The 27,575-nt window shown below is 36.5% G+C and overlaps 1 protein-coding gene across 2 annotated transcripts in view; it reads left to right on the forward strand.

Annotated features, from left to right (window-relative positions):
* Positions 1-17,830, forward strand: part of HIKESHI (heat shock protein nuclear import factor hikeshi) — a 36,090-nt gene extending 18,260 nt beyond the window's left edge. For both annotated transcript variants that reach the window (XM_037042902.1, XM_037042904.1), the window contains exons 3-5: positions 13,057-13,208; positions 16,382-16,500; positions 17,750-17,830. In XM_037042902.1, the coding sequence (XP_036898797.1) occupies positions 13,057-13,208; positions 16,382-16,500; positions 17,750-17,804 (326 nt within the window). In that variant the 3' untranslated portion in view covers positions 17,805-17,830. The remainder of the gene's footprint in view (positions 1-13,056; positions 13,209-16,381; positions 16,501-17,749) is intronic.
* Positions 17,831-27,575: the final 9,745 nt, after the last annotated feature.

The following is a 27,575-nucleotide window of genomic DNA, read 5'->3' on the forward strand; positions in this document are numbered from 1 at the left end:
TCCAACTCATGAAATCCAAAGACCTACAGCCAAGATTACTCTATCCAGCAAAGCTTTCATTTAGAATGGAAGGACAGATAAAGTGCTTCTCAGATAAGATTAAGTTAAAAGAGTTCATCATCACCAAGCCCTTATTATATGAACTGTTAAAAGGACTTATCTAAGAAAAAGAAGATAAAAAATATAAACAGTGAAAGGACAGCAAACTCACAGTTATTAACAACGACACCAAAAACTAAAGCAAACTTAGAGGACAGCTAGATCAGGAGCAGAACTATAGAAATGGAGATCACATGGAGGGTTAGCAATGGGAATGGGAGGAGGAAAATTGGGGAGAAGGTACAGAGAATAAGTAGCATAGACAGTAGGTAGAAGAAAGTAGACTGGAGGGAGGGCAAGAATAGTATGGGCAATGTAGAAGCTGAAGAACTTGTGGCACATGGACATAAACTAGAGGGGAATTTGCGGGGGGGGGAGGGGAATGAAGGAGGAGGAATGGGACAACTGTAATGACATAATCAATAAAATATATTCTAAAAAGTAAAATTACCTTTTTGAAATTTTTTTTAACTTTTTTGGGGGGCTGCTTTTGGATTAGTTTTAAATTTTGTTTCTTCTGCTGGATTCTTAGTTTTCTACCTTTGCATTAGGTTTTTAGTGGTTCCTCGGGATTATGGTAGATTATGCTACATTGTGAACTTTCCACAATGTACTGTGAATTAATATTAACAAACATCTATGTTTGCAATTACGACCCTGGATTTGGTCATTTTTATAGCTCTTCATCTTCAGTTTTTCTTGCTATGTCAGTCTACTTAGTGTAATTCTAAATATAATAATCAAAACCTTAGGGCAAAAATTACATCCTGGTCATTTATTTTGGATTAAAGATACTTATCTCTTTATCTTCATACCAGTGTTAAACAGTGTAATTCTTAATAGCAATTGAAAGAGTTAGATATGGACAATAGGAAGTCAAGAGGACTATTACAAATATCTGCTATGTTCCTCACAGTTCAGAATTTTCACATTCTTCAGCACAGAGGCAAGGATTGTTTATTCACCTTTGCTTGGACTTTATTTGGTCTGAAGAAGCATTTTATAGTCAGCTTCGGGTTTTACTGGGAATTTCTCAGTAGATTACATTTTTAATTGTCTCTGATGTTTTTTTGGGAGATAGGCTGCTTTTTTAATGTTTGTCCATGTCATTAACACAGAGGTATCTATAATTATAATTAGAAGTCTATTTACCACAAACATTTACGTATTTCTAGTTCTGTGATACTAGTATTCTCAGATTTTGAAGTACTTTTTGAAATTTCTTCTTTCAGTGTCTTACCTAACTTCTGAAAGTGGTATCTATTCTTAGTAATATCATTTAACTGTGAGATATGTGAGAATACTCAACATTCATCAGCAGGCCATCCAAGTGCTCATGTCTACTTATAATCCCTTAAACGTCTGATAAAACCTGTAACACCTATGAATTATAAGATGTCATGTAATGTTAACTTCAAGAAGTTTTATTTCATGGTGTATAGGGAACATGAGTATTATGTCTTTTAAATTAAGGTTTGAAATTTTTTAAAAATATTTTATTTATCTTTAGAGGGGAAGGGAAGGAGAGAGGAAGAGAAACATCAATGTATGGTTGCTTCTCATGCATCCCCTGCTGGGAACTGGCCCCTGCCGGGAACTGGCCTGCAACCCAGGCATGTGCCCTGACTGGGAATAGAACCTCGATCATCTGGTTTGCAGGCCCATGCTCAATCCACTGAGCTACACCAGCCAGGGCTTAAGGTTTGAAATTTTGATTCTGAAATTGGAAGATGGAAGCAGTTTTTTACCAAAAATATGTAACAATTTATATTATATACATTTATATGCATATGTGTGTCAAAGGTAAATATTTGTAGAGTTCACATACTATTCAAAGAGTTTGTTAAAGCCACACAACATATTTTTTCATATACACAAAGCTCAACTTAAAACCTTCCTTTTCTCTGTAGGTTAAATAATTTTAAAGTGTTTCAAGAGCCAATGAGGAAATGGCTCAATGCCTCAGTCAGGGAGAATTCCAGTATCATCTGCAATGGAGAATTAATGTGGAGATGGGAAACAGAAGTGGCCAAGATTGGAAGAGCAGGTGGGGGAGTAGGACTTAGGTCAGATAAAATAAAAGTACTTATGTGGAACTTAACAAATATTTTTTATTGTATGTATAGCACTTTAATATGTGATTATACTTAAGAATAAGAAATAGTGATCAAATTACCTGTGATCTAAAGAAGAGGGATGGTATATATTCATGTCTATAATGTAATGAATGTGGCAGAGCTTTGTAGACTATTCTTGTTCTGAGAAAAAACTAGTTAGTATTTTATGGTTCAGGCCTGTGAGTAAGTTTTACCTTAATAAGTTTTACCTTATTTTTTTAAGATTTTATTTATTTTTAGAGGGGAAGGGAAGGAGAGAGGGAGAGAAATATCAATGTATGGTTGCCTCTCATGCATTCCCTGCTGGGAAATGGCCTGCAACCCAGGCATGTGCCCTGACTGGGAATTGAACCGTGATCCTGTGGTTTGCAGGCCTGTGCTCAGTCCTCTGAGCTACATCAGCCAGGGCAGCTTTACCTTATTTGGGGGGGGGGGGGGAACCTACTGTGAGATTGTGTTTGGAATGAAATTCTAAAAGAATCAGTTCTGCTATTTAAAATGATTATTATATTCTGCATTAGAAATTTAAAACAACTTTATTTGAAATAATTTTATAATTAGAGAAAATGGTAAGAACAATATGAAGAATTTCTTACATTGTTCTCTCACATTCATTAGTTTTTCTATGTTATTTAGTCTTTGGAGTTGTGTGTGTATTTCCTAAAACTTTTGAGAATTACTTGTAGACATCATGTCCCTTTACTTTTAAATACATTAGCATGTATTTCCTAGAACATGTGTGTTCTCTTGTACAATGACAGTGTAATTATCATATTCGGCAAATTTAATACCATATTCTTGTGTAATATACAGTGTGCATTAAAGTTTTTTTGCCAGTTTTTCCAGTAATGCCTTTTATAACAGTCCCCCCTCTCCCTTCATCTAGGATCCAGTCAGGATCATGCAGTACATTTAATTGTCGCATTTCTTTAGTATTCAGTCTGCCACAGTTGCCCAGTCTTTCTTTGTATTTCATGATACTGATGAAAAAAAGCTTAGCACCAAAGAGGAATTTTTAAGGAATGTTAAAATTAAAGTTTCTTTTAAATCATTGTTTGAACTTCTTTTTTATAATTCTCTCTTCTTTTTGGACTTGCCGCCATATTTTAATGTACTGCTTTGGCTTTCTCTGCATATGAGTATATGGTTCCTTTTGTTTCATTTCACTTAGTTGCCAGGGAGGTACTGGGTTGGCCAAAAAGTTTGGTTTTTTCTTGTAAATTTGGTTTTTCCTGTAAGATGGCTCTAGTAACACTTAGTTGTCTTTAACTTTATTGGAAATAATTTTGTTAGATTGAGTTGTGACAGCTGTCATCTCCGCTCTGGCTGGTGTCGCCTAATGGATTGAGTACTAGACTAAAAACCGAAGGACTTCTGGTTTGATTCCTAGTCAGGCCACTTGCCTGGGTTGCGGACCAGCTCTTTACTGGGGCGCACATGAGAGGCAACCACACATTGATGTGTCTCTTCCTCTCTTTTCTGCCCTTCCCCTTTTCTAAAAATAAATTAACTAAAAAAATTTTGAAAAAACATCAAAATTAGTGAATTTTTGTGTAGCCATTTTAATATTGACGTTGGAAGAAAGTAAGCAACATTTTTGGTGTATTATGTTTTATTTTTTCAAGAAAGGTAAAAATGCAACTGAAACTCAAAAAATGATTTGTGCAGTGTATGGAAAAGGTGCTCTGACTGAATGTGTCAAAAGTAGTTTGCAAAATTTCATGCTAGAGATTGAACGCTGGACGATGCTACATGGTGAGGTAGACCAGTTGAAGTTGATAGCGATGAAATTGAGACATTAACTGGGAACAGTCAACGCTCTACCATACAGCAGATAGCTGACATACTCGAAATATCCAAATCAATAAATTTATTGGTGAAAAATGTGTCTTTTATTTTACGGGAAAAAGTAAAAGGACTTTTGAGGCCAATCCAATACTTTTTAAACTTATTCGAGTTTTCCTTTTAAAAATGGGTTGAGCTTGTTAAGGGGATTAGAAAAGACAAAACAAAGCTCAAGGTATTACTATTACTTCATTGATACAAAGTGGAGCTAGTGAGCCAGAATGGGAACCTTTTACTTCCTGATGTTTCTTGACTTGCTGTCTTGAATGATTTATTGTGAAGTAAGTAATGAATTACAATCAATTACAAGTTTGTACCATAGAATTTGGTATAAACAGGCAGGATGATGAACTATAATGAGCATCAATTTGGGGGCTTGGCAGACCTCTTTTGAATCTGGGTGATACTTATTACTGGCTAGATACTGGGTGATACTTATTACTGTCTTGACCAAGTTATTTGTACCTTAGAGAAGAACTCAGGCAAAATGTACATACAGGACAAGTGTTTCTGCAAGCATTATAGATAATGAATGCAAGCAATAGTTCCTCACATATAGTTGGTACTCATGGTTATTATATTTTTACAAAATCATAGGAGATAGCTCTAGGAGTGATCTTAAAGATCACCCCAATAATGATTCCTCTGCAGGAAGGTTCACTGACTGTTACTGCCCTATTAGAGTGTAAATTCCTTGAGGATAGGGACTGTTGGTGTATTTTATGTTCTTTAGAGTATATAGAACACAGTGATGGACTTTAGATACTTGGAAAATGTGGCTTGTGTAAATACATTTCAGACATTTAAATTCTAGACATATTACCATGTCAAGTAAATTAATCATGTGATTTTAAATATTGTTGCTAAACTTTTGAGAGTCGCAAAGCTCTTAGAATTTGAAAAGTGTAATTTCCAGCTTATAAGGCTATCAGTGGAAATAAGAAAAGAGGTTTTAGAAATATAGTGTGAGGCTAAAGTAGGTTTATGGTTGTGAGTGTGTGAAACATTTTATTCTTGTATTATTATTTATTAATTATTGTATTATTTTCTGTATGAACAGCCATAAATTTACTTTTGCTCTATCCTACATATGTAATTTCTAAATATTTATAATATATTTAATACTAAGAATGCTTTTAAGCAGACATAATTAAGCTATTTTTATATAACTTTTTAGTATATTCAAATGCGTTTTCAGAGTGAGTGACTTATTTTTGGCATAACTTTTTATTAGCCTCCCTCTCTTTGCTGCAATATATACCTAAAATGTCTTAGTGAGCGGTCTTGCTTTTTAGTTTCTTTTGGGGAGGCACTTAAAACTCTTAGAAAGATTGATACTTAATGAGTTTTATTCTGTTGTGGATGTCTTCCAAAGAACAAAGAAAACATTTACTTACATATTTTATTTTATTTTTTGACATGTTTTATTGATTATGCTATTATACTTGCCCCATTTTTCCTCCCTTTATTCTCCTCTGCCCTGCACCGCCCCTCCCACCATCATTCCCCCACCTTAGTTTATGTCTGTGAGTTGTACATATAAGTTCTTTGGCTTCTCCATTTCCCATACTGTTCTTAACCTCCCTGTCTATTTTATAGCTATATTTTTTTATATAAGCACAATATAATAGGTACTTACATATTTTAAAAACTCATTTTATCTTACCAATTACTATATAGGTCCACTGGACAATTTTATTTATAATCCTTAGGTGCACTTGGGGATATGAGCGATTTTATTTTTCATATACTTTGCTCTTTTATCTAAGGAATTATGTTATTATTACTTATCAATTATTCTCAACTGTGAAAAAAAGTTTCAAATAATAAGAAATAGATGGATGGTGAATTTACTTAGAGCAGAAGTTGGCCAACATTTTTGTAAAGGGTAAGACTAAATATTTTAGGGTGTGTGGTCCATATATGGTCTCTGTGTCCTGATCTTCTTTAAACAACCCTTTAAAAATATAAAAACCTTCTTTATTCTTAGTTCTCAGCATACAGAACATACTCAGTTAGTGTTGGTATTGTACAAAAGTAGTTCTCAGGTCAGATGTAGCCTGTGTACCATAGTTTGCCATTCATTTTCCCATAGTTTTCATATTGTGTTGTCCAAAGGGTTATGTTATCTTTCACAAAATATAAAAGGAGACTGGGGACGCCATCTCAATCGTATGCTTTTTACTTTATTGAACAGGATTGGGAATTCAAAATTTTTCATATTTTGTTTATAATGACTAAGAAAAGAAAATTGACAAAGAACAAGGTTCACCGTCACTGCATGAATCAGAAAATAAATACAAAGAGGAAAATAGCAGCTTTGTAGGCTCTAATGATGACGAGGTTGACCATAGAGAAGCAAAATCTCAGATTGTGGATCTTCAGGTGATGCTCTCTTAGGAGAATTTTCTCAAATTAAAAAAAAAAAAGATGATTGAACAGTATATTTCTAAGGACCAAAAGAAAATGGTATTCTTACCTATTTTATCATTCAACAAGGAGGAAGTTATCATCAATATTTTGTGACAAAATCTTGGGCATGTGCCCTGGCTACCATAGCTCAGAGGATTGAGTGCAGGCCTGCGAACCAAAGGATCGCAGTTCGATTCCCAGTCAGGACACATGCCTGGGTTGCAGGCCAGTTCCCAGCAGGGCATGCACGAGAGGCAACCATACATCGATATTTCTCTCTCTCCTTCCTTTTCCCTCTAGAGATAAATAAATACAATCTTAAAAAAAAGCTTGGGCATGTGGTAAAAGGATGTATTCTTTACGTTTGTGCTCTAAAATTGACTGGATACAGTGTGTGAAGTGGGTATTGATGAAAGTTGGTATTACATTACAGCAATAGGTGTATGAATGAAAAAAATAATTGGATGATTCTAAGTAATGTCTACAAATCTAAAAGTGACAATGTTTTGCAAATTATAGTTCAAAGAACATGGCCATCTTTTCATTAATAAATCATGAGCCCTTAAAAGTTTGGTTACATTTACACTATGGAATACAACTTGACTGTAGAAAAGAAGACAACTTTACCCTTTACGACAGCATGGATGGACATGGAGAACATTATGTTAAGTGAAGTAGGCCAGTCAGAGAAAGACAAGTACCACGTGGTTTCACTCATATGTGGAATCTAACAAACAAACTGAACTAACAAGTAAAATAGAGACAAGCTCATGGAGAGCAGTTGACAACTTTGGGTGGGGGGATGGCTAGGGGGTTAGAGGGATCAAGCAAAAAAGAAAAAGCAGTCATGGACTTGGATAGTAGTGTGGTGATTGTGGGGTGGGGACAGGGTAGAAGTGGAAGAATGTATAAGGGGGACAAATGGTAATAAGAAAAATACAATTTAAAGAACACTAAAAAAAGAAAAGTTTTTCAAAATTTCAGTGTTTCAGGTATTGCATAATGATAATGCAATTGCCAGAAAAAGAACCAGAAGTAATTATAAGCTAGAATTTATTTTAGAGATATGTTTAAACTCAGGAGTCAGATTTTTAAGATGGATGTGTTCTACATTTAGCCATGACAGTTGCCGAACAGTTGTTTTCAGAGAACTTGGCTCATTTTGGCTATGTATAACTTGAACACTAGGGAAATGTGGACTGAATATTTGGGTTCACTTATTAAAAATTCTAATTATTTTTTACTCTCTTCTGAACTTTCTTTTATTAAAATATGTATGTATATATGTATATATTGATGCATCAGTAATTATTACTGGATGTCAGTAAGAATTATATATCTTACCCCCACCTCACACATTTAACACTCATTTTTAAAAATTGAAACCCATCATTCTTTGGGATGGGTTGTGCTGTATTGGGGTGTTTTCCCCAGCAATTAACATAGTTAATATGTGGCTCTTATGAAGAGTTTAATATTTGTTGTTTTCATTTTTATTCTAGAAAGTGTTTATTTAATGGGATAGGTAAATGTTTGAGTAGACTGGGTTATTATTTTAAATCAGCAAAACTGGGGTATGATATTTTGAGATCATCTATTTCAGCTGCCTCATTTTACAGATGAGAAAACAAGCAGTATAAAGGCCAGTTAGTGTCAAGACAGAAATAAAACCCAAGTGTCTTGGCTGTTAGCTTCATGGTTTTATTTGCTTGTTTTGTTTTTAAATCTTGTGTTGTTCTTTGGAAAATATATATATAAGTTAAAAAGAGTACCTTTAGACTCAGATGGTAAATGATCATGGTTGCTTTTTTTGTTGTTGTTACCAGCAGTAAAGGATTAGTTTCCTTCCTCTGAGTTGTGCCTTGTGTTAGGCTCTTGCCTGTCACTGAGGAAGGACACTTTGAGAATAGCCTTACAAAGTTTGCTGCTGCTTTTATTATTAGAATGATGTGAAGAATTTTATCTAATGTGTTATTCTAAAGTCCGGCTCACATGTTTTACTTTCTCAGCTGTTTTAGTTTTTTAAAAAAAATTTTGACAAAACTCCGCAGTGTAACTGATCATCTGATCAAAGTGTGTTTTTTTTTTAGCTCTGGCTGTCATGAATTCAGATTCAAAATTGAACATGTAAATTTGTATATTATGTTCAGGGTTTCTTCCCAGTATTTTATTTTATGGTTTGTAAATAGGAACCTTTGCACTTGAAGGGTATCAAGTCCTGTGTCAAATCCGTTTTAAGAATAAGACTCACTAAAGGAATGATATAATTGCACAGTTGGATCTCTTGACATTATAAAGATTGCTGAAGACTTTTGAGTCATTAGTTTTTTCTTAAGTTGTCTTAGTCCCAGAGAGCTTTAAAGTGAAAAAGTCAGAATATTTGCTTAGTCCCATCTTTTACAATGGGTCTTATTCAGTTTTACTTAGGAGCCTTACTCATTTTCAAAGATGAGTAAGATGTGTGATAAAAGATGGAGGTTGGGGATGACAAGGCTTTCTGGGCATATAGCTCCTTATACAATTATAAGTAAGACAATAAAAGGTTATATCGAATCACTTTCTCTTGATTGAGATCATTGCACTCTGTAATGCAGACAAATAGCAGTGTGTTTTCTGAACTTAGCATAATTCTGGACTTAAGACAGTTGGTTTAATAAAGAACACCAGAAGTCCATCTCTCTATAAAAGCAACAACAAAAAGTGGCCAAAACTCTCAGAATCTACTTTTTCAGGACTCTGGAAACTAACCAAAAGATCATAGCATCCCGGGGAACATTTAGATCAGAAAAACCACTGACGCTTGGTTAGAACAGTGAACTTTATGGCATTTTAACTTAGTCTTGTGCCATCCCCTGCTCTTCAGCTTAGTGGTAGCCTTGTAAATAACAGCCCATGTTCTTGGTGCTGATACCAGTACAGAGGGAGCAGAATGGACCTCATCCACAGTGAACTGTAATGGATTTGATTCAAACTGTCTGGTGGCTCCCTAGAAGACTTACACAGATTTACCTGTATCTCACCTAACTCGAAACTCTTCATGTCCTAAAGTGACTACACTGGGAGTGTTTGTCAAAAATATTTACAAGCAGATGTACCAAGTCATTGCTATGTGAGGAAGGGACAGCAGTTGAGGCAAAACATCCCCCAAAACCCAAAAACTTGGGAGGAAAGGGAATAAGGGCTTTGAAATTCTGGCCTGGGAATCTAAAAGACTACGCACTTGACCAGTGCTGTTCATGTGCTTGGGAAAGAACTGACAAAGTCCTGTGATCTCACCTCTGGCTGACCTTGAGACTCAGCATAAGCAGGAAGTGAAGGCAAAGGCAGAGCTGTGAACTGCGTGTCTGAGAGTTGAAGGCATGTCTCAACCTGTGAAGCCCATCTGCAAAGATGGAGAAGTTTTTGGTTCCAGGATTTTAAGGAAATCTCTTTTCAATCACTGTCTGACCCCTAAGCTAATAGAACAGGGACTTCAGTGGTCCCCATATGAAAAAATACAAACTATAGTATTCGGAAGAGTCGTTAAACAAGGAAACAACTACAACAAACAGTAATAATAAACCCTGAAGAAGGGAAAATGATTGCTAGAGTTGCCACACTATAATATTTGACACTCAGTTTTCAAAAAAAGTACGCAGGAAACAAGAAAGGCCATTTCATAGGAGAAAGGAAAAGAAACTTGCCCCTAGGAAGCACAGACATTGAATAGACTTTAAATAAACTGTCTCAGATAGCTAAAGGGAACCAGGAGAATGAGGTATTGTCAAATAGAGAATATCATAGAGAAATTATAAAAAGGAGCTAAATGTAAGTTATATAGCTGAAAAGTATAATAACTGAACTGAGAAAACTGCTAGAGTGTTTTAATAGCAGATTTGAGTAGGCAGAAGAAAGAACCGTGAAGACAGGCCAACTGAAATGTCTAGTTTGAAGAGCAGAAAGAAAAAGGTAAAGAAAAATGAACAGCTTTAAAGACCTATGAGATACCATCAAAGTGTACCAGCATATGTACACAAGGTGTCCCAGAAGGAGAGAAAATAGAAGGGGTGGAGAGGATATTGAAGAAATAATGCCCTAAAACTGTAAATTTGATGAAAATCATTAATGTACATATTTAACAAGCTCAGTGAACTCCCAAATAGGATAAACTCCAAGTGAAGACATATAATCAAACTGCCAAAGACAGAGCATCATGACAACAGCAGGAGAAGCAACTCATCACATAAAAGGATCCTTAAGATTATAGCTGATTTCTTAGGAGAAACGTACTAAACCTATCCCTACAAGAAATGCTAAAGGAGTCCTTCAGGCTGAAAAGAGAGGGTATGAAACAGTAATTCACAATCGCAGTAGGAAAAAACACAGGTAAAGGTAACTACATAGGTAATTATAAAAGTATTATACATTTCATTTGTAGTAATAATTTCTCCTTTTTTCCCTCAAAAAGACAACTGCATAAAACAAAAGCTGTAAGCCTATGCTTATGGGCTTATTATATATAAAGGTTTAATTTATGACAATAACAATCTAAGGAACAGGAGTTATCTATGAGCAGCATTTTTGTATACTATTGGAAGTAAATTGGTATTAATCCAAACTAAGATGCTATAAATTAAGATGTTGTAATTTCCAGTGCAGACACTAAGAAAACAACAAAAATGTGTAGTAAAAGAAGTGGTATAATAGCAAGTTTGTGTTTGACGTGATATTAAACAACAATTAAAAGGCAGAGGCTTGCAGAATGGATAAATAACGATCTAACTATTGATACAAATTACAAATTGTAAAAGTAAAGGATAAAAAATGGTATATGCAAGCAGAAACCAAAAGGGTGCTGGAGTGAGTTGTAAAATAAGGCTAAACAGGCTTAAGATGAACATTGTTAATTGGAGATACAAGGGCATCGCATAATAATAAAAAGGTCTGTCCACAGGAGGAAATATAACTGTTATAAACTTGTATGCACATAACAGCAGAGCCTCAAAATACATAAAGCAAAAACTGACAAAGTTCAGCAATAAAAGTTGGAAACTTCAATACCCTACTTTCAATAAAGAATAGAACAAATAGAAAGAAAATTATCAGGGAAATAGAAGACTTGAACAACACTATAAGCTAACTAGACCTAACAGACTTAAGTAGAACATTGTACCTAGCAACAATAGAATACACAGTTTTAAGTGCGTGTGGAACATTTTCTTGTATAGGCCATATATTAGGCCACAAAACAAGTTTCAGTATATTTTAAAGTATTAAAATTATACAATGTGGTTTTCCAACCACATTGACAGAAATTAGAAATAATAGAGTTAAATGGAAAAATTCACAAAGGTGTGGGAATTAAAAGTACTGAAAATATGTAAGTCAGTCTTAGTGATGTGTGTGTGCAGTTTTTAAGCACAGTATATATACATTGATAAGTTTTTATTTATGTGCTTCAAAATTTAAGAAGAGTTTTGATAGTTGCAGTGAGTTCTAATTCTAGGAATGTGTATTGTTCCAGAATTTTATTCTTTGTTATTTGTTTAAGTATTTTACAGTCATAAGAAATACTAGATAATCCCCAAATGTATCTGTGTATGATTTTTACCCCCTCTCATTAGACTTTTTCTGATTATGTTTTATGTGGATTAATAAAATTGGCCTATATTTTCTGTGTATAAGTTAGTTGACACAGGATCAGATGTATACTTGATATATTTTAAAATGTAAAATATAAAGGGGAAAGGTTATCAAATATGTTTGGTGAATAAGTGGCAAATTTCTTTATTGCCTATTTTGATTCCAGATCATCAGGTGTTAGAGGTGGGATGATCCATGATATTTAGTAAAATATACTATGTTGTTTATTAGTAATAATGGCAGTTTAAAGATCTTTAGTGGAATAATCAGAAAATGTTAAAGCTAATTCTGAAACTCTTAGAAAATATCCTCTCCTGAGAGTTACCATTGAGAGACTTAGTTCTAATTAATGCTCATTTGTTTCTCTCTCATTCTATTTATTTCTAATGGAAACTTAATCCAAATATTTTTCTCACCACTGAAAGTTAACGTTTTTTTAAACTTTTACTGTTGACACTATTACAGATGTCCCCGTTTCCCCAACTTTGCCCACCTCCACACAACTCCCCGGACCCCCAACCCTCCCTCTGACCATCACCACACTGCTGTCTGTCTGCTTGTCCTGCATATGTGTTCTTTGGCTAATCCCGTCACCCTCTTTCATCCAGTCCCCCTCCTCACTCTTCTCTGACAGCTGTCAGTCTGTTACATGTACACATGCCTCTGTTTCTGTTTTGTTTCTCAATTTATTTTGTTAGATATGTTTTTTAATAAGCTGCAGTAAATTTCAGTGTTTTAGAAAGGTAGCAGCTGTATTTTTGGTAGGGAAAATTTTAGTTTTCTTACTCTGATAATATGGTAAAAGACTAGATAGCTTTTTACATTTATCTGAAAAGACAAATTTTCATGTAGCGGAACTATTTTGAGCATGTGGATAAGAGGTTCTTCACATATTTACAAAGCTATTTGTATGGGATACAAGTTAAACTTGAAACGTATGGCACATGTTAATTTCTTTCAGGAGAAGGAAGCCAACACCCTTTTGGAGCCATGAATATTGTCCGAACACCATCTGTTGCTCAGATTGGAATTTCAGTGGAATTATTGGACAGTCTGGCTCAGCAGACACCTGTAGGTAATGCTGCTGTATCCTCAGTTGATTCATTCACTCAGGTAATGTAATGCACGTTTTATTATCTTCTAAAATACTTAAAAGTTATATTCTATACTTTAAAAATTATCTTGGAGAAGAAAACATGTAAAAATATAGGTAAACACACAGGGTGGGCAGAAGTAGGTTTCTGGTTGTTTGTATGGAAAATAATACAATAATTAATGAAGAAGAAACTGTGTTTTGTGCACTTACAGCTATAAACCTCTTTTGCTCCATCCTGTATGTGGCGTAAGTTATTGGCTTCCATGGACATTTTCAGCTGGTCTGCTTTCTCTGTAGGTATTTTAAAGTTTGTGAGTGCTTTTATGAGACTTATGTTTCTCTAGTGATAAATACAGGCTTAATTATAAGTTTTTCTCTTTCCCTTCCACACTTACTATGTTAGATAGTGGGTATATAGTTGTGAACCTGTTACGCAAGATCCTTGTGCTCATGGAATTTAAAGGGTTATACTCCTGTAAGTGCTCTAATCCTGTAAGGGTTGACTTAACAGCTGTATAGCAGAAGCCTGAGAAGGGGAGGAGGGTCTAGGCAAAGGTAGAGCTAGTGCAGAGGCCCTGCAGTAGAAATCTGTTATGTTTGAGAAATAACATGAAGGTGCTTGTGGCCAGAGTAATGTGAGCAAAGGTGTGACATGGCAGATGAGGCTGGAGATGATGAGGAGGTGGCTGCAGGATACATCATATGGGACCTCGTTGCCTTTTGTAAGGACTTTGGCTTATATTCTGTTTGGAGGAAAAAAACATAGAGTTTTGAGCAGAAGAGTAATATGATTTAACTTGAATTTTGAAAGGATCACTTTTGCATGGATTTCTATTTTTGTTTGTACTTTATGCTCAAACTCTTTCCAAGTATAAATTCCCATTCAATATATTTAAACATAGCAATTTAAAATTTGTCTTTTCAAAGCATCTCTTTTAGAAGTCTTTTTGTTGTTGTTGTTCTAATGTTGACTGATTATTTGTCTGTTGCACAGCTGTCGTCAAGGTATTTTACAAAAATACCTTGAAAGATTTTACAAAATCTTTCATTACAAAATCATAAGCATGTAATTCTGTAACATAACAATATTACACTCAAGTATACCATATGACATTTTAGGTGAAATGTTCAAATTAAAACTGTGAATTGTTAATCCCATATTATTACCCTACCAACTACACTCAAGCAGGTGTTACGTTTGCTGGACCCTGTTTATCATGTTGTCACATATGCTTAGGTTTGTTTCTGGGCTCTCTCTTTTATTCCAGTTATTTTATTTGCCTGTCCCTTTGTCAGTAAAAGTCTTAATGCTTGATAGGGCAAGTCCCTTCTCCTAGTCATCAAAATAGGCTTAGGCATTCTTCAGAATAATTTTAATATCATACTGAGTTTCCTGTGCTCAATCCACTGAGCTATAGCAGTCAGGGCTGTTTTTTTTTTTTTTTTTTTGTAAGATGGCTCTAGTAGGCTTGGTTGTCTTTAACTTTACTGAAAACAGTTTTGTTACATTGTATTGTGACAGCTGTCATTATCAAAGTACATTTAAAAAGAAACTTATTGCCCTGGGTGGTGTGGCCCAGTGCATTGAGTGCTGGGCTTGGGAACTAGAAGGTCGCCAGTTCTATTCTCAGTTACGGTACGTGCCTGGGTTGTGGGCTGGGTCCCCAGTTGGAGGCATGTGAGAGGCAACCAGTTGATGTTTCTCTCGCACATTCATATCTCTCTCTCTTTATCCCTCTTTCCCCTGTCTCTAAAGGTAACTAAATAAAATCTTTAAAAAATAAAAATAACAAAAAATATCAAAATAGGTGAATTTTGTGCAGCCATTTTAATATTGAAGATGGAAGAAAATAAGCAATATTTTTGGCATATTATCCTTCATTATTTCAAGAAAGGTAAAAACACAACTGAAACACAAAAAAAGATTAGTGTGAGTACACAGAAGGTGCTGTGACTGAGTGAACCGTGTCGGAAATGGTTTGCAAAGTTTCATGCTGCAGAGATCTCGCTGGTCTATGCTCCATGGTCAGACCAGTTGAAGTCAGTAGCGATCAAATCGAGATGTTCATTGAGAACAATCAACATTCTACCACATGCAGGATATCCGCCATACTCAAAATACCCAAATCGATAAAGTTATTGGTGAAAACGAAAAACATGTCTTTCATCTTAAGGAAAAAACTAGATAAATTTTTTGGCCAACCCAGTAGTTCAAGTGTTTTAATAGTAGATTCTCTTGGATTAAAGTACCTTGATATTATTGAACAAAAAAACCCTAATGAGATATTTCCTCTTGTGCTGGAAAAGAGACAGCAGGGGACTTACTGGCTAGTTTTGTGTTCCTGAGAAAGTGATACTAGGAAGATTATTTTTGAGTGAATTGAAGGTGGTATTATCTTTAGTAGTTCATTTACTTCTGAGCTTAGTGCTTAAACCAGATGTGAAGGGTGTGTGGATTTGCCCATTTGAAGGTCAATGAGAAGAAACAGGCGAGGAAATAGAAGAAATGGAATAGTGTTGCCTTTCTGTTCTTTACATTCGATGGCAAGTAACCAGTTGTTCCTTTATTGAAGTTGTATCTTTCTGGCAAGAAAAACATTTCTTAGACATGGTAACTGCTTTATATGAGAAAATAGGTTGGTTTGAGGAGGGCATTTTTGAGGAGATGAGCATAGTTGATATAGAGATAGAGATAAAAGAAGATACTTTGAAGGAAAAACATTTTCCCCCCCAAATAAATTGTTAAGCACATAAAATATTTGGTAATAGAAATTCTTTGAGATACAAAGAAAGTACTGAAGGCAGATTGTTAGTATTTTTGTGCCATAATGTCATTTTATGATCTCCCATAACTTTCAGCATTAAATTGTCTTAGAAGAACTCAGTTCTTAAAACTGAGTTAATGCAGGAATATCTTAAAGTTTTTATTTATTTTTAGAGAGATGGCAAGGGAGGGAAAAAGAGAGGGAGAGAAACGCATTGATCAGTTGCCTCTTGCTTCTCCCCAACTGGGGACCTGGCCTGCAACCCAGGCATGTGCCCTGACCTGGAATCTAATGGCAATCTTTTGATTTGCAGGCCAGCACTCAATCCACTGAGCCACACCAGCCAGCGCATTATATTTAAAACATTAAGGTCTAAATGGAGTATTTTGTAAAATACACTAATCTATTCATTATTAACTTTTCAGTTCACACAAAAGATGTTGGACAACTTCTACAATTTTGCTTCATCATTTGCTGTCTCTCAGGCCCAGATGACACCAAGTCCATCTGAAATGTTCATTCCAGCAAATGTGGTTCTGAAATGGTATGGGGCAGCTTTGTGTCTAATATTTTCATAACCATATATGTTTTTTGCCTGTGAATATGTTTCTTCTTCGACATTTAAACATATTTTTATTGTGGACATTATACATTGCAGTTTGCATGCCATTAAAAAGTATATACTACAGAATTCAGATTAGGAATGGTTCTTACCCTAAATATTCTCTATAGTAGCTATTTTGAATTTATAAAGACAGGACAATACAATTGTCTGTGTTTTAGAGACCAGAATTGAGGAATGTAAATTATATATACAGTGTGTGTATATATATATAATACAACTATATATGTATTTTAAAGATTTTACAGTTTATCTGTATATACTATACAACTATATATATTTTTTAAATATTTATTTATGTTTAGGGGGAAAGGAGGGAGAATGAGAGGGAGAGAAACATCAATGTGTGGTTGCATCTTGCACGCCCCCTTCTGGGGACCTGGCTTACAACCCAGGCATGTACCTTGACTGGGAATCGAACCAGTGACCCCTTGCTTCACAGGCCAGCTCTCAGTCTTCTTAGTCAGCTCTCAGTCTTCTGAGCCACACCAGCCAGGGCAGTTTTTTTATATTTTGAATTATAAGTACCATTTATGAGGCTTGAAATATCAATTAAAACTTAATTTTTTGTAAGTTTAGAATGATTTGACCTAAAGAAAATATGTATAAGGCGTCAGGGTGGTTTATACTGCACCCTGTACATGAATGATTAATGAATATATTTCCCCAGCTTTCCCATGTTTTCGTTTTTGTAGGTGTTTCTTTTCACTTTCACTATCCTAGTGGTGAGGGAATGCATAGGGAAAGTTTATTGAGAAGACATAGCATGGTAAAGCATGAATAGCACTGAAATATATTAGATTTGAGCTTTGTTACAATGTAGCTGTATGACCTTGAATCTATTACTCTCATGTACTTAGCAGTGAAATGAGGAAAGAAGAGTTAGATTTGATTTTTTTTTTTCCTTTAGGTCCTTTGTAGCTCTTAGATTTGAAGAAGATAAACAATTAGTAAAATTTACTATGGTTTGTGCTTTTTGATATGAGCCAATTATACTTAAATCAGTATGTTTGCCATCTTTATAAATTAATAATTAAACTTTCAGATTAACTTTTTAGGTTCTTAGCTTTTTTGAAATGGCATGTAAAATTGTTTGCTTTTTTGTAAATCATTTGGAAAATTATGAAAGAGTTTATTTTAATTTTCTTGTAAATTTGGTTTTCTTTTGTAGGTATGAAAACTTTCAAAGACGACTGGCACAGAACCCTCTTTTTTGGAAAACATAATTTGAATAAAATAATTTTTAATAGATTCTGAAATTTGTCTTGTTTTGAAGATAAATACTCCATTTAAAAGCATGAAATTAAAAGGGTCATGAAAGCTACGTTTGGAAACTGCTAAGCGACTGTGAAGCATAACTAAAATCTTTATAAAAATTAAAGACATTGAAAATGAAAATATGTTTCTCATTCATGACTATTTCCCCTTAAGCTTAAAATATTCAGAGATAAAACATTTTGTTTTAGCTACAATTCACTTTTTACTTAAAAATAAAGCATATTTACAATGACAGTGTTCCAAATGGCATTGCATTTATAATCTTTTATTTTTATATTAGTTTGTTAGAATAGTTAAAATCAACTATGTCAGAATTTGGGGGAATTTTTAAAAATATCAAATACATTTACATATGGAAAATAATTTTCAGTTACTATTAGGGTTACAGGTTTTATTTTTTTCACTTAATACAGGCTGGCTGTCAGTTTTTTATATCTGCAAATTCATACTAAGTTTTTAACAAAATTGCCATGGTTAATACTGATGAGGTTTTATTTAATATTGGTAGTGTTGTTAGACATTTTTGTTGAGAATATAGGATTCATTATCTTGTGTATGGAGATAAAGCTGTTACGTCATTCAAAAGGGAACTCAGACTCATTTGCACTGGCGACTTCCATTGATCAAAACCACCAGGATCTCACCTGTAACCAAAGCTACGTTACCTTGCTTTACCAAATGAGTATATATATAAGAACCATGTGATGACTCCAAAGGAAGGGTACATATAGGAATTTGGGACCTGGAGTTAGTTTTGGATTGCTGGAGATTAGTAGAGATTGGTGAAAATTTGGACAGAGAGTGGCCGGTACAGTCACTCTCTTTAAGAACATTTGAACCTATGCAGAGTTATTGTTAGATCAGTTTGTGGTCTTGAAACACATGCATCTGATTGAGCTGATGTTAAGAATTTGAGGTTAGGTAATTTTTTTAGAAATATATTTTATTGGCCCTGGCTGGTGTAGCTCAGTGGATTGAGCACAGGCCTGCGAACCAGATGTTCGCTGTTCGATTCCCAGTCAGGGCACATGCTTGGGTTGCAGGCCAGTTCCCTGCAGGGGATGCACCAGAAGCAACCATACATTGATATTTCCTTCCTCTCTCCTTCCCTTCCCCTCTAAAGATAAGTAAATAAAATATTAAAAATATATATTTTATTGATTATGCCATTACATTTGTCCTATTTCCCCCCTCATTCCCCTCCACCCTGCACCTCCCAATTCCCCCCCTTTAGTTTAATGTCCAAGTGTCTCAAGTTCTTTAGATTCTATATTTCCCATACTATTCTTGCCCTCCCCCTGTCTATTTTCTACCCAACGTCTATGCTATTTATTCTCTGTACCTTCTCTCCTCCTCCCACTCCCCTGCTGCTAACCCTCCATGTGTTCTTCATTTCTATGGTTCCACTCCTGATCTGACTGTCCTCTTGGTTTGCTTTTGTTTTAGGTGTGGTTGGTAATAACTGTGAGTTTGCTGCCCTTTCACTGTTAATATTTTTCATCTTCTTTTTCTTATATAAGTCCCTTTAGCATTTCATATAATAAGGGTTTGGTGATGATGAACTCCTTGAACTTGACCTTATCCGAGAAGCACTTTATCTGTCCTTCCATTCTAAATGAAAGCTTTGCTGGATAAAGCAATCTTGGCTGTCGGTCTTTGGATTTCATGACTTGGAATACTTCTTTCCAGTCCCTTCTTACCTGTAAGGTCTCTTTTGAGAAATTCGCTGACAGTCTGATGGGTACTCCTTTGTAGGTGACTGTCCCTTTATCTCTTGCTGCTTCTAGGATTCTTTCCTTCATTTTAATCTTGGCTAATGTAATTATGATGTACCTCGATGTGTTCCTTCTTGGGTCCATCTACTTTGGGACTCTCTGAGCTTCCTGGACTTCTTAGAAGTCTATTTCCTTTGCCAGATTGGGGAAGTTCTCCTTCATTATTTGTTCAAATAAGTTTTCCACTTATAGCTGCTCCTCTTCCCCTTCTGGTACCCCTATAATTTGGATGTTGGAACGTTTAAAGATGTCCTGGAGGTTCCTAATCCTCTCCTCATTTTTTTGAATTCTCATTTCTTCATTCTTTTCTGGTTGGATGTTTTGTTCTTCCTTCTGGTCCATTCCATTGATTTGAGTCCCAGTTTCCTTTCCATTACTATTGGTTTCCTGTGCATTTCCTTTCATTTCAATTAGTTTAGCCTTCATATGTTCCTCTAATTTGTGATTATAATCAACCAGTTCTGTGAGCATCCTGATGACCAGTGTTTTGAACTGTGCATCTGAGAGGCTGGCTATTTCCTGGTTGCTTAGAGTTATCGTCTCTGGGGCTTTGAGTTCTTCTTGAGCCATCTTTTGGGCTGTTCCTGCCTGTTACATATCAGGATCGGAGCCCTAGGTGTTTACTAGAGCAGGGCAACTCAGTCGCTGGGTTGTGACGCTGTACGTGGGGGCGGGGTCAGAGAGGAGCAATGGCGGTCCCTTCTGCCGCCTCATGCCGCTGCGGCCGCAGCTGCCACCATCACCGGGCCCGAGCGTTTCGTCCCACTGCACGCGAATGTGCCGCTGCCGTCAGCCCTCTGCCACTGGTTCGCCCCCTGGGGCCTGTGTGGTCCGTCTCACTGTGCGCGAATGTGCGACCGCGGTCAGTCTGCCCCACACCCCGACTGGTTCCGGGCTGCCTGCGCGCCTGGGTCGGGGGATCTGTCCTGCCTGACCCAGCTCCGCTGCTGGCTCCACCCCTCTTACCGGTCCCCGTTGAATGGTTAGTTGTTGTCGGACTTCCGTATAATTCAGTTTTCTGTTCTTTGGCTGTGTCTTTGTTCTCCAAACCTTTGTTGTATTCAAACTTGGTTGTGGGAGAAGGCACAGTGCTTCCACCTATGCCTCCATCTTGGCGGAAGTGATTTGCCGTGATTTTTTATGTTTATGTTTTTTGAAGGCTCTTATAATAGTTTTGAATTAATTAAACTTTGGAAAATGCCAAACAAACTTAATTTCCTCTACTCTTTCATACAGGAAAGGAAGCCCAAAGAGTTTAGACAGAGAAAGATATCTTAACATTTTTATATGCCTGAAGTTCTAGGGAAAAGACAAAATTATGGGTTGTCAGAAGAGATAAGAACATAAGTAAAAATGTACACAAGCAGGAAGTAGTCTCAGCCAGTATCTATGTTCAGTATACTAGGAAAAATAATGACAGTATTTACCATCTGTGCCCAATAGATCCATTTAAAAAATGTTTCTAAGTTACTTTTTTAAATACCTTACTGCAAAAAAAACATGAAAAGATAGTAAGGGACTTTTTTAGAATTTAAAATAATGAAGAAATAGCAAATCCAAATGTGTGTTTCATATTTTCACAGTTGTGATGATGTATCTATACCCAATAAGGGCATTGTCTTCTGAATGTAACTGCATCAGTTGTCGTGTATGAACCTGGAATAGATCCTTGTAAATGCTGTTTCTAGATTTCAAATACGTTGCTAATAGGTTTTGCCTCACTACTTTCTGGTTCTTGTATTTGCATCATCGAAATACAATATGTGAATAATTGAAGAAAACGACTGTCTTAACTTCATAACTGTTAAGACATTTTCACTTTTAGGTGTACAGTCACCAATTAAAGTGGTCAAGTAATTTTGCATTTCTGCACCTTCTATTTTTGTAACTTGCATACACACCTGCTTTCAGCTTTTGCTTATATTTTTTAAAAAGGCTTTTTTGAAATGTAATTCACATACCATCAAAGTTATTCTGTACAATTCTGTTTTTTAGTACATTCACATGTTTCTGCAACCATCATCACAATCTAATTTTAGAATAATTTTATCCACCTTAAAAGAAGCCCTGTATTCTTTAGTAGTTAATCCCCAGCCCTCAGTAGTTCAACCCCAAGCAACCCCAGCCCTAAGCAATTATCTACTTTTTGTCTCTGGGTTTGCATTTTGGGGTATTATTTGTAAATGGAATACAGTATGTGGTCTTTTGTGACTGGTTTTCCTCACTTTCCATGATTTACCATGTCATAGCATGTGTCAGTACCCATTCCTTTTTATTTCTGATGATATTCCATGTATGAATATACTGCATGTTATATATCAGTTGATGCTCACTAGGCTATTTCCACTTTTTAGCTCTCATAAGTTAATGCTGCTATGCATGCTCATGCACACATGTTTATGTGGGTTTATGCTTCATTTTCTTGGGTGTATACTGAAAAGGGGAGTTAATTGGGTATGTGGTTACTCTACATTTAACTTTTTGAAGAACTGCTAAACTATTTTCCAAAACAATTGCACCATTTTACATTTCTATTAGTTTATGAGGGTTTCAGTGTCTCCACCTACTTGCCAACATTGGTTACTGTCTCTTGATTGTAGCCATTCCAGTGGGTATGAAGTTGTATTTAATTCTGGTCTTGATTAGCAACTTTCTAATGACTAATGATATTGAATATCTTTTCATGGACTTACTGGCCATTTGTTTATGTTCTTTGGAAAAATGTCTATTCAAATCCTTTGCCCATTTTTTAGTTGGATTTTGTCTTTATTGTTGAATTGTAAGAGTTCATGTATATTCTGGATATAAGTTACTTATTAGGTAGATTGATGGTTTGCATATATTTTCTACCGTTCTATAGGTTGTCTTCATTTTGTTGGTGAGAGTTATTTGCAGCACATAAGTTTTTAATTTTGGTGTAGTCCAGTTCATCTAAGATGGGTTCGCTGGTGAAATCTACCAAACATATAAGGAAGGAATTATATTGATTATCTACAATCTCTACCAGAAGGTAGAAGCAGAAGAAATACTTCCTAACTAATTCTGAGGCCAGCATCATCCAAATACCAAAACCAGACAAAGGCATTACAAGAAAGTAAACCATAGACCAATCTCTCTCATGAACACAGATGGAACATTTTTAAATAAAATATTAGCAAATTGAATCAAATGACTACAACCAAGTCAGATTTATCTCAGTTGTGCAAGGCTGGTTCAACGGCTGAAAACCAGTGAATGTAACCCATCACATCAATAGGATGAAGAAGAAAAACCACATGATCTTAGCAATAGATACAGAAAAAGCACTTGATAAAATCCAACAGTCATTCATAGTAAAGACTTTCATCAAACTAGGAATAGAAGAATATCCTCAGCCTGAAAGAGCATCTACAGACATTTTATAGCCAACATCATACATAATGGTAGGAAACTAGAAGTTTTTCTGCTAAGATCTGCAACAAGGCAAGGATATCTTAGCACTCCTTTTCAATATTGTGCTGAAGTCCTAGTTAATGCAACAAGAAAAGGAAATAAACAGCAGTAGATTGGGAAGAAAGAAAGAAAACTGCAGATGACATGATTATCTGTATATAGAAAACCTGCAAGAATTGACAAACTGGAACTAGTAGTTCCAGTGATCATAACAAGTGATCATAACAAGTTGGCATGATACAAGGTTAGTACACAAAAGTCAGTTTTTTCCCTATAAGTGAGAAAATGGAATTTGAAATTAAAAACATTTCTACTTACATTAACACCCCAAAATGAAATACTTAGATATAATTCTAAGAAAACATGTATAATATCTGTATGAGGAAAACTGGAAGACTCTGAGGAAAGAAATCAATTGTTAGAGTTCATATAACTAAATAAATGGAGAGAGATTCCATGTTCATGAATAGAAACATGCAATTTTGACAAAATTTTATGCAGTCCCATTAAAATCCTGGCAAGTTCGTGGATATGCACAGACTGGTTCTAAATTTCATATGGAGAGGCAAAAGACCCAGGAGAGCTCATTCAATATTGAAGGAAAAGAACAAAGTTGGAGGACTGGTAGTGCCTGATTTCAAGTCTTGCTCTAAAGCTACGATAATTAAAACAGTGTGGTTTTGGCAAAAGAATAGACAAATAGATCAGTGAAACAGACTGGAGAAATAGACTCTCATAAATACAGTCAACGGATTTTTAACAAAGCAGCAAATGTAATGCAGTGGAGCCAAGATAGTCTCTCCAAGTCATGCTAGAACTAAACATCAACATGCAAAAAAAAAAAAAAAAGAAAGAAAGAAAAATCTATGCATAGACTTACATTTTTCACAAAAACCAGCCTAAAATAGATTATAGACCTAAATATAAAATGCAAAACTATAAACTTCTAGAAGATAACATAGGAAAAAATCTTGACCGTGTGTTTAGCAATGACTAGATACAGCCAAATTAAGATCCATGAAAGAAATACTTGATAAGCTGTTAGCAGCCATTGAGTAGGGTTCTTTTCCAAAGAGGTTCTCTTCTTTGTACACACACTAGACTTTCACACTGTTTTTACTAACAGATTAAACCAGTGTTCCAAAGATACATGGGGAAGAGCCGTTTGGCCTTTGGCCTGGTTAACTCTCTCCCCTGCCATGCTCAAGAGCAGAGGAGGACCTCACTGCTAAAGCCATCAGGTGGCAATATTTCAGGAGAGATTCTTCAAGTTCCTTTTTCTTTTGGACAAGAGACTTTTCAGCCCACAGAATAAATAAGTTTTAGTCCCTAGTGTCTTTGGGGGGGTCTCATAAATTCTCCCATATGATGTACTCCCTGGATACAGGCACATGTTCTTTCTGCCCCCCTCCATTTGTCTCTGGAGGGAGGAAGGTTGTGTAAAGTGGGGGAGTCCATGGAGTGCTTCCCAGCTGCAGCTGCTTTTCTCCAAAATGCCTCACATTTGTGTGCTATTATGAGGATTAGTTTTCGGGCCAGGACTACCCAATCTAATGTACACTGGAAATGTCTGATCTTCCTTTTGACATTTGCCCTTTTTCTCATTTTCATTTCGAACACCCCACACATTAAGTGCACATGGCTCTGCGTAATCCACATGACTGACTAATGCTAGGGTTTAAGTGCTCCCTGTGATCCTCAGATTTATTCCCTGATAATCAGATGGGAGAGTGGGCGGCCTCATTTTATGCCACCACTCTGGTCTGATGTTCAGTTGTTTTACAAACTTGTAAGCAGACAAGGCCACGGATACTGACTTGGGGTAATGTGAGGAGGGAGTTATTGGAAGAGTATCAGGGAGCTCACAGAATCATGGGAGCTGGATGAATCAAAATTGGAAATGGGCAGGAATCAAGGGGCCTGTGGAGGGCTGAGTGTTAGGAATCCTGGCAATCATCAGAAAGCTGGATAGTGAGGGGTGCACGCTGTCCTGCAACGCACACATTCCAGACTTTCCTGTTTCCTCTGTGTCACTGGATTAACAGTCTGGGCTCAAGAAAGCACCGAGGGCTGAGCTTGAGTCGAATTCTGGCCCCTCCTGCTCCTGCTGAGTTGAGGAGGGTGAGGATCTTTTCTCCAGCTTTGGTGATGGAGTGTGGTCACCGTGATTTATTGCCCCAGCAGGATTATACAGACTCTGGATGTGTAAATTCCAAAATGAAATCTGGATGCTCTCAGGGCAGCCAAATAAAAAAATGCCAACCAGAGCTGTTTTCAATGGTCCAGAAGAAATGCAGGAGAAAGGGATTTAGAAAGAAGAATGGGAAGAAATAGGTGGGGGGCGGGGCATAAAAATAACTGGGAGTAGGTAAAAGAGCATGAAACATTTGTTCAAGAAAGAAGAGTTGGCAACATTCAATTCTTGGCTTTTTTTAAAAGATTTATTTATTTTCGAGAGGAGAAGGGAAGGAGAGGGAGAGAAACACCAATGTATGGTTGCCCCTCATATGCCCCCAACTGGAGACCTGGCTCACAACCTAGGTGTGTGCCCTGACAGGGAATTGAACCAGCAACTCTACAGGCCCACACTTAATCCACTGAGCTACACCAGCCAGGGCTAATTCATGGCTTTTTTTTAAATGTGTGTGTCTAAAGCTCTCTTAAAGCTCATCTTGGTGACTTAGAAGTATAGTCATCCTTTTTCACCACCAGATGGTGCTTCAAGATACAGTGTGGGATCCTGGGGAAAGTTCCCAAACTCCTGCTCTTTACAAAGTGCTTTTGCATAACAATCACTCAGGAAATACTGAGCTCCTAGTGGAGATGAGAAATGCGAGGCCAGAGGCCAGACGAGGGACACCTAACCTCCTGGTACAGATAGGGAGAGCAAGCTTTCCTAATAACAGCTGAGGCTTGGGCACCAGGACATGATAGTACATTAGAAAGGGAATTCCAACTTAACCATCAAAGAGATAGAGAGGCTTGAAGAAAGCACAGTGTCTGTTAGGAATTGGAGGTGGTAGTTTGGGAATGGAGAGGTAGAGAATATTCTAAGTGGAGGGAATAGGATGAACAAAAGGTGTGAAATATGTATGCATAAGTTTATTTGTTTAGCTTTTCTAGTTCATCTGAATTTTGCCTTCTTTGATCTGAACTTGGATAAATGAGCTGCCTGTTTAGAATAACTACTCTGATTCTATCTGCTGGAATTCTGTTCTCTGTAGCCAATTCTTGTTCTTCAGCGTCCCCATTATTTTGTCCTTAATTTTTCTGTGCTAGAGCAGTATTGAAAGACTCGTTGCAAACAGGTGTCACATCCAAATACTCTGAACCCCAAATGTTTTTGGAACGCCTACGCTGTAAATATAGAAGAATAAGAAAAAGCCCATACTCTGTAGAACTGGTGTACTCATCCTGTTTGCATTTTATTCTGTGGTTTAAGCAATTGTTATTGTGTCCTTATGATACATCAGAGAACTGTTGGCACTTTGCATGTAGGCATGTAGCTCATGCTGGTGGGGGCTTGCTGAGGCTGGCTGTTGCTCGTTTGATTTAGGAAGATCCAAAACATGAGTCAAGACAAGTCATTCATATGGAAAATCCACTGTTAACAGCAAGGATGGGCCCGTAAGTTGGGTGGGGCAGAACCTCTGGTAATCACAAAGGCAGTGTGAGCTAGGGTGATGGAGCACCAGATATGGTACCTGCCTGTCAGCTCCGTGGCTCTGTGTGGTGAGGGTTCAGATGAGGAACAGTGGTCTCTTCTGCAGCTCTGTCTGGGAGAAATCTGCCCCACAGCTCTTGCCTGGATGCCAGACACTTCAGATCCTCCCCATATGCCACTGGTGCCTTTCAAACTGCTACCCTGGTGCTGGAGCTCAAAGGGAGCGAGTCTGTGTGGGGGCCCTTTAAGAGGAACAGCTTGGGAATCCAGCAGTTTCTTCCACAGACTCAATCCCACTGGTTTTTACAGCCAGAAGTTATGGGGACTTATCTCCTTGGCACTGGAACCTTAGGCTGGGAGGACTGGTGTGGGGCTGGGAGCCCTTGCTCCCAAGATATCCCTCCTTTTATCCATTACATGTGAGTGTGGGACCAGCCTGTTCTGCATCTTTGCGTGTCCACATCTTCACCCCTCCTACCAGTCTTGATGGATGTGGTTTGTTTAATTCTGTAGTTGTTGGAGTTCCATTTAATTCATTTTCTGATGGTTCTGAGTAATGGGTGTTCTATAGTTTAGTTGTAATTTTGATGTAGTTATTGAGGAGGTGAACTGTGTTTACCTACACCTCCATCTTGACTGGAAGTCAAGAATTATTTTCTTAAATTGAGAATGCATATTTTATTGTGCCCTTTCTTTACCTGTTGAGGTGATTATGCTTGTCCACATTTCTTTATTCTGGTAATGTTGTGAATTACAGTGTAAGAATTTTTACATTTTAAACTATCCTTTTATTCCTGGAATAAACCCTTGTCGATTATAATGAATTTTGTATTTTTGAAATTATGTAT

Source organism: Sturnira hondurensis, unplaced genomic scaffold (assembly GCF_014824575.4).
Source record: "Sturnira hondurensis isolate 20B ecotype Veracruz unplaced genomic scaffold, ASM1482457v3 Scaffold0003801, whole genome shotgun sequence".
Classification (NCBI taxonomy): domain Eukaryota; kingdom Metazoa; phylum Chordata; class Mammalia; order Chiroptera; family Phyllostomidae; genus Sturnira; species Sturnira hondurensis.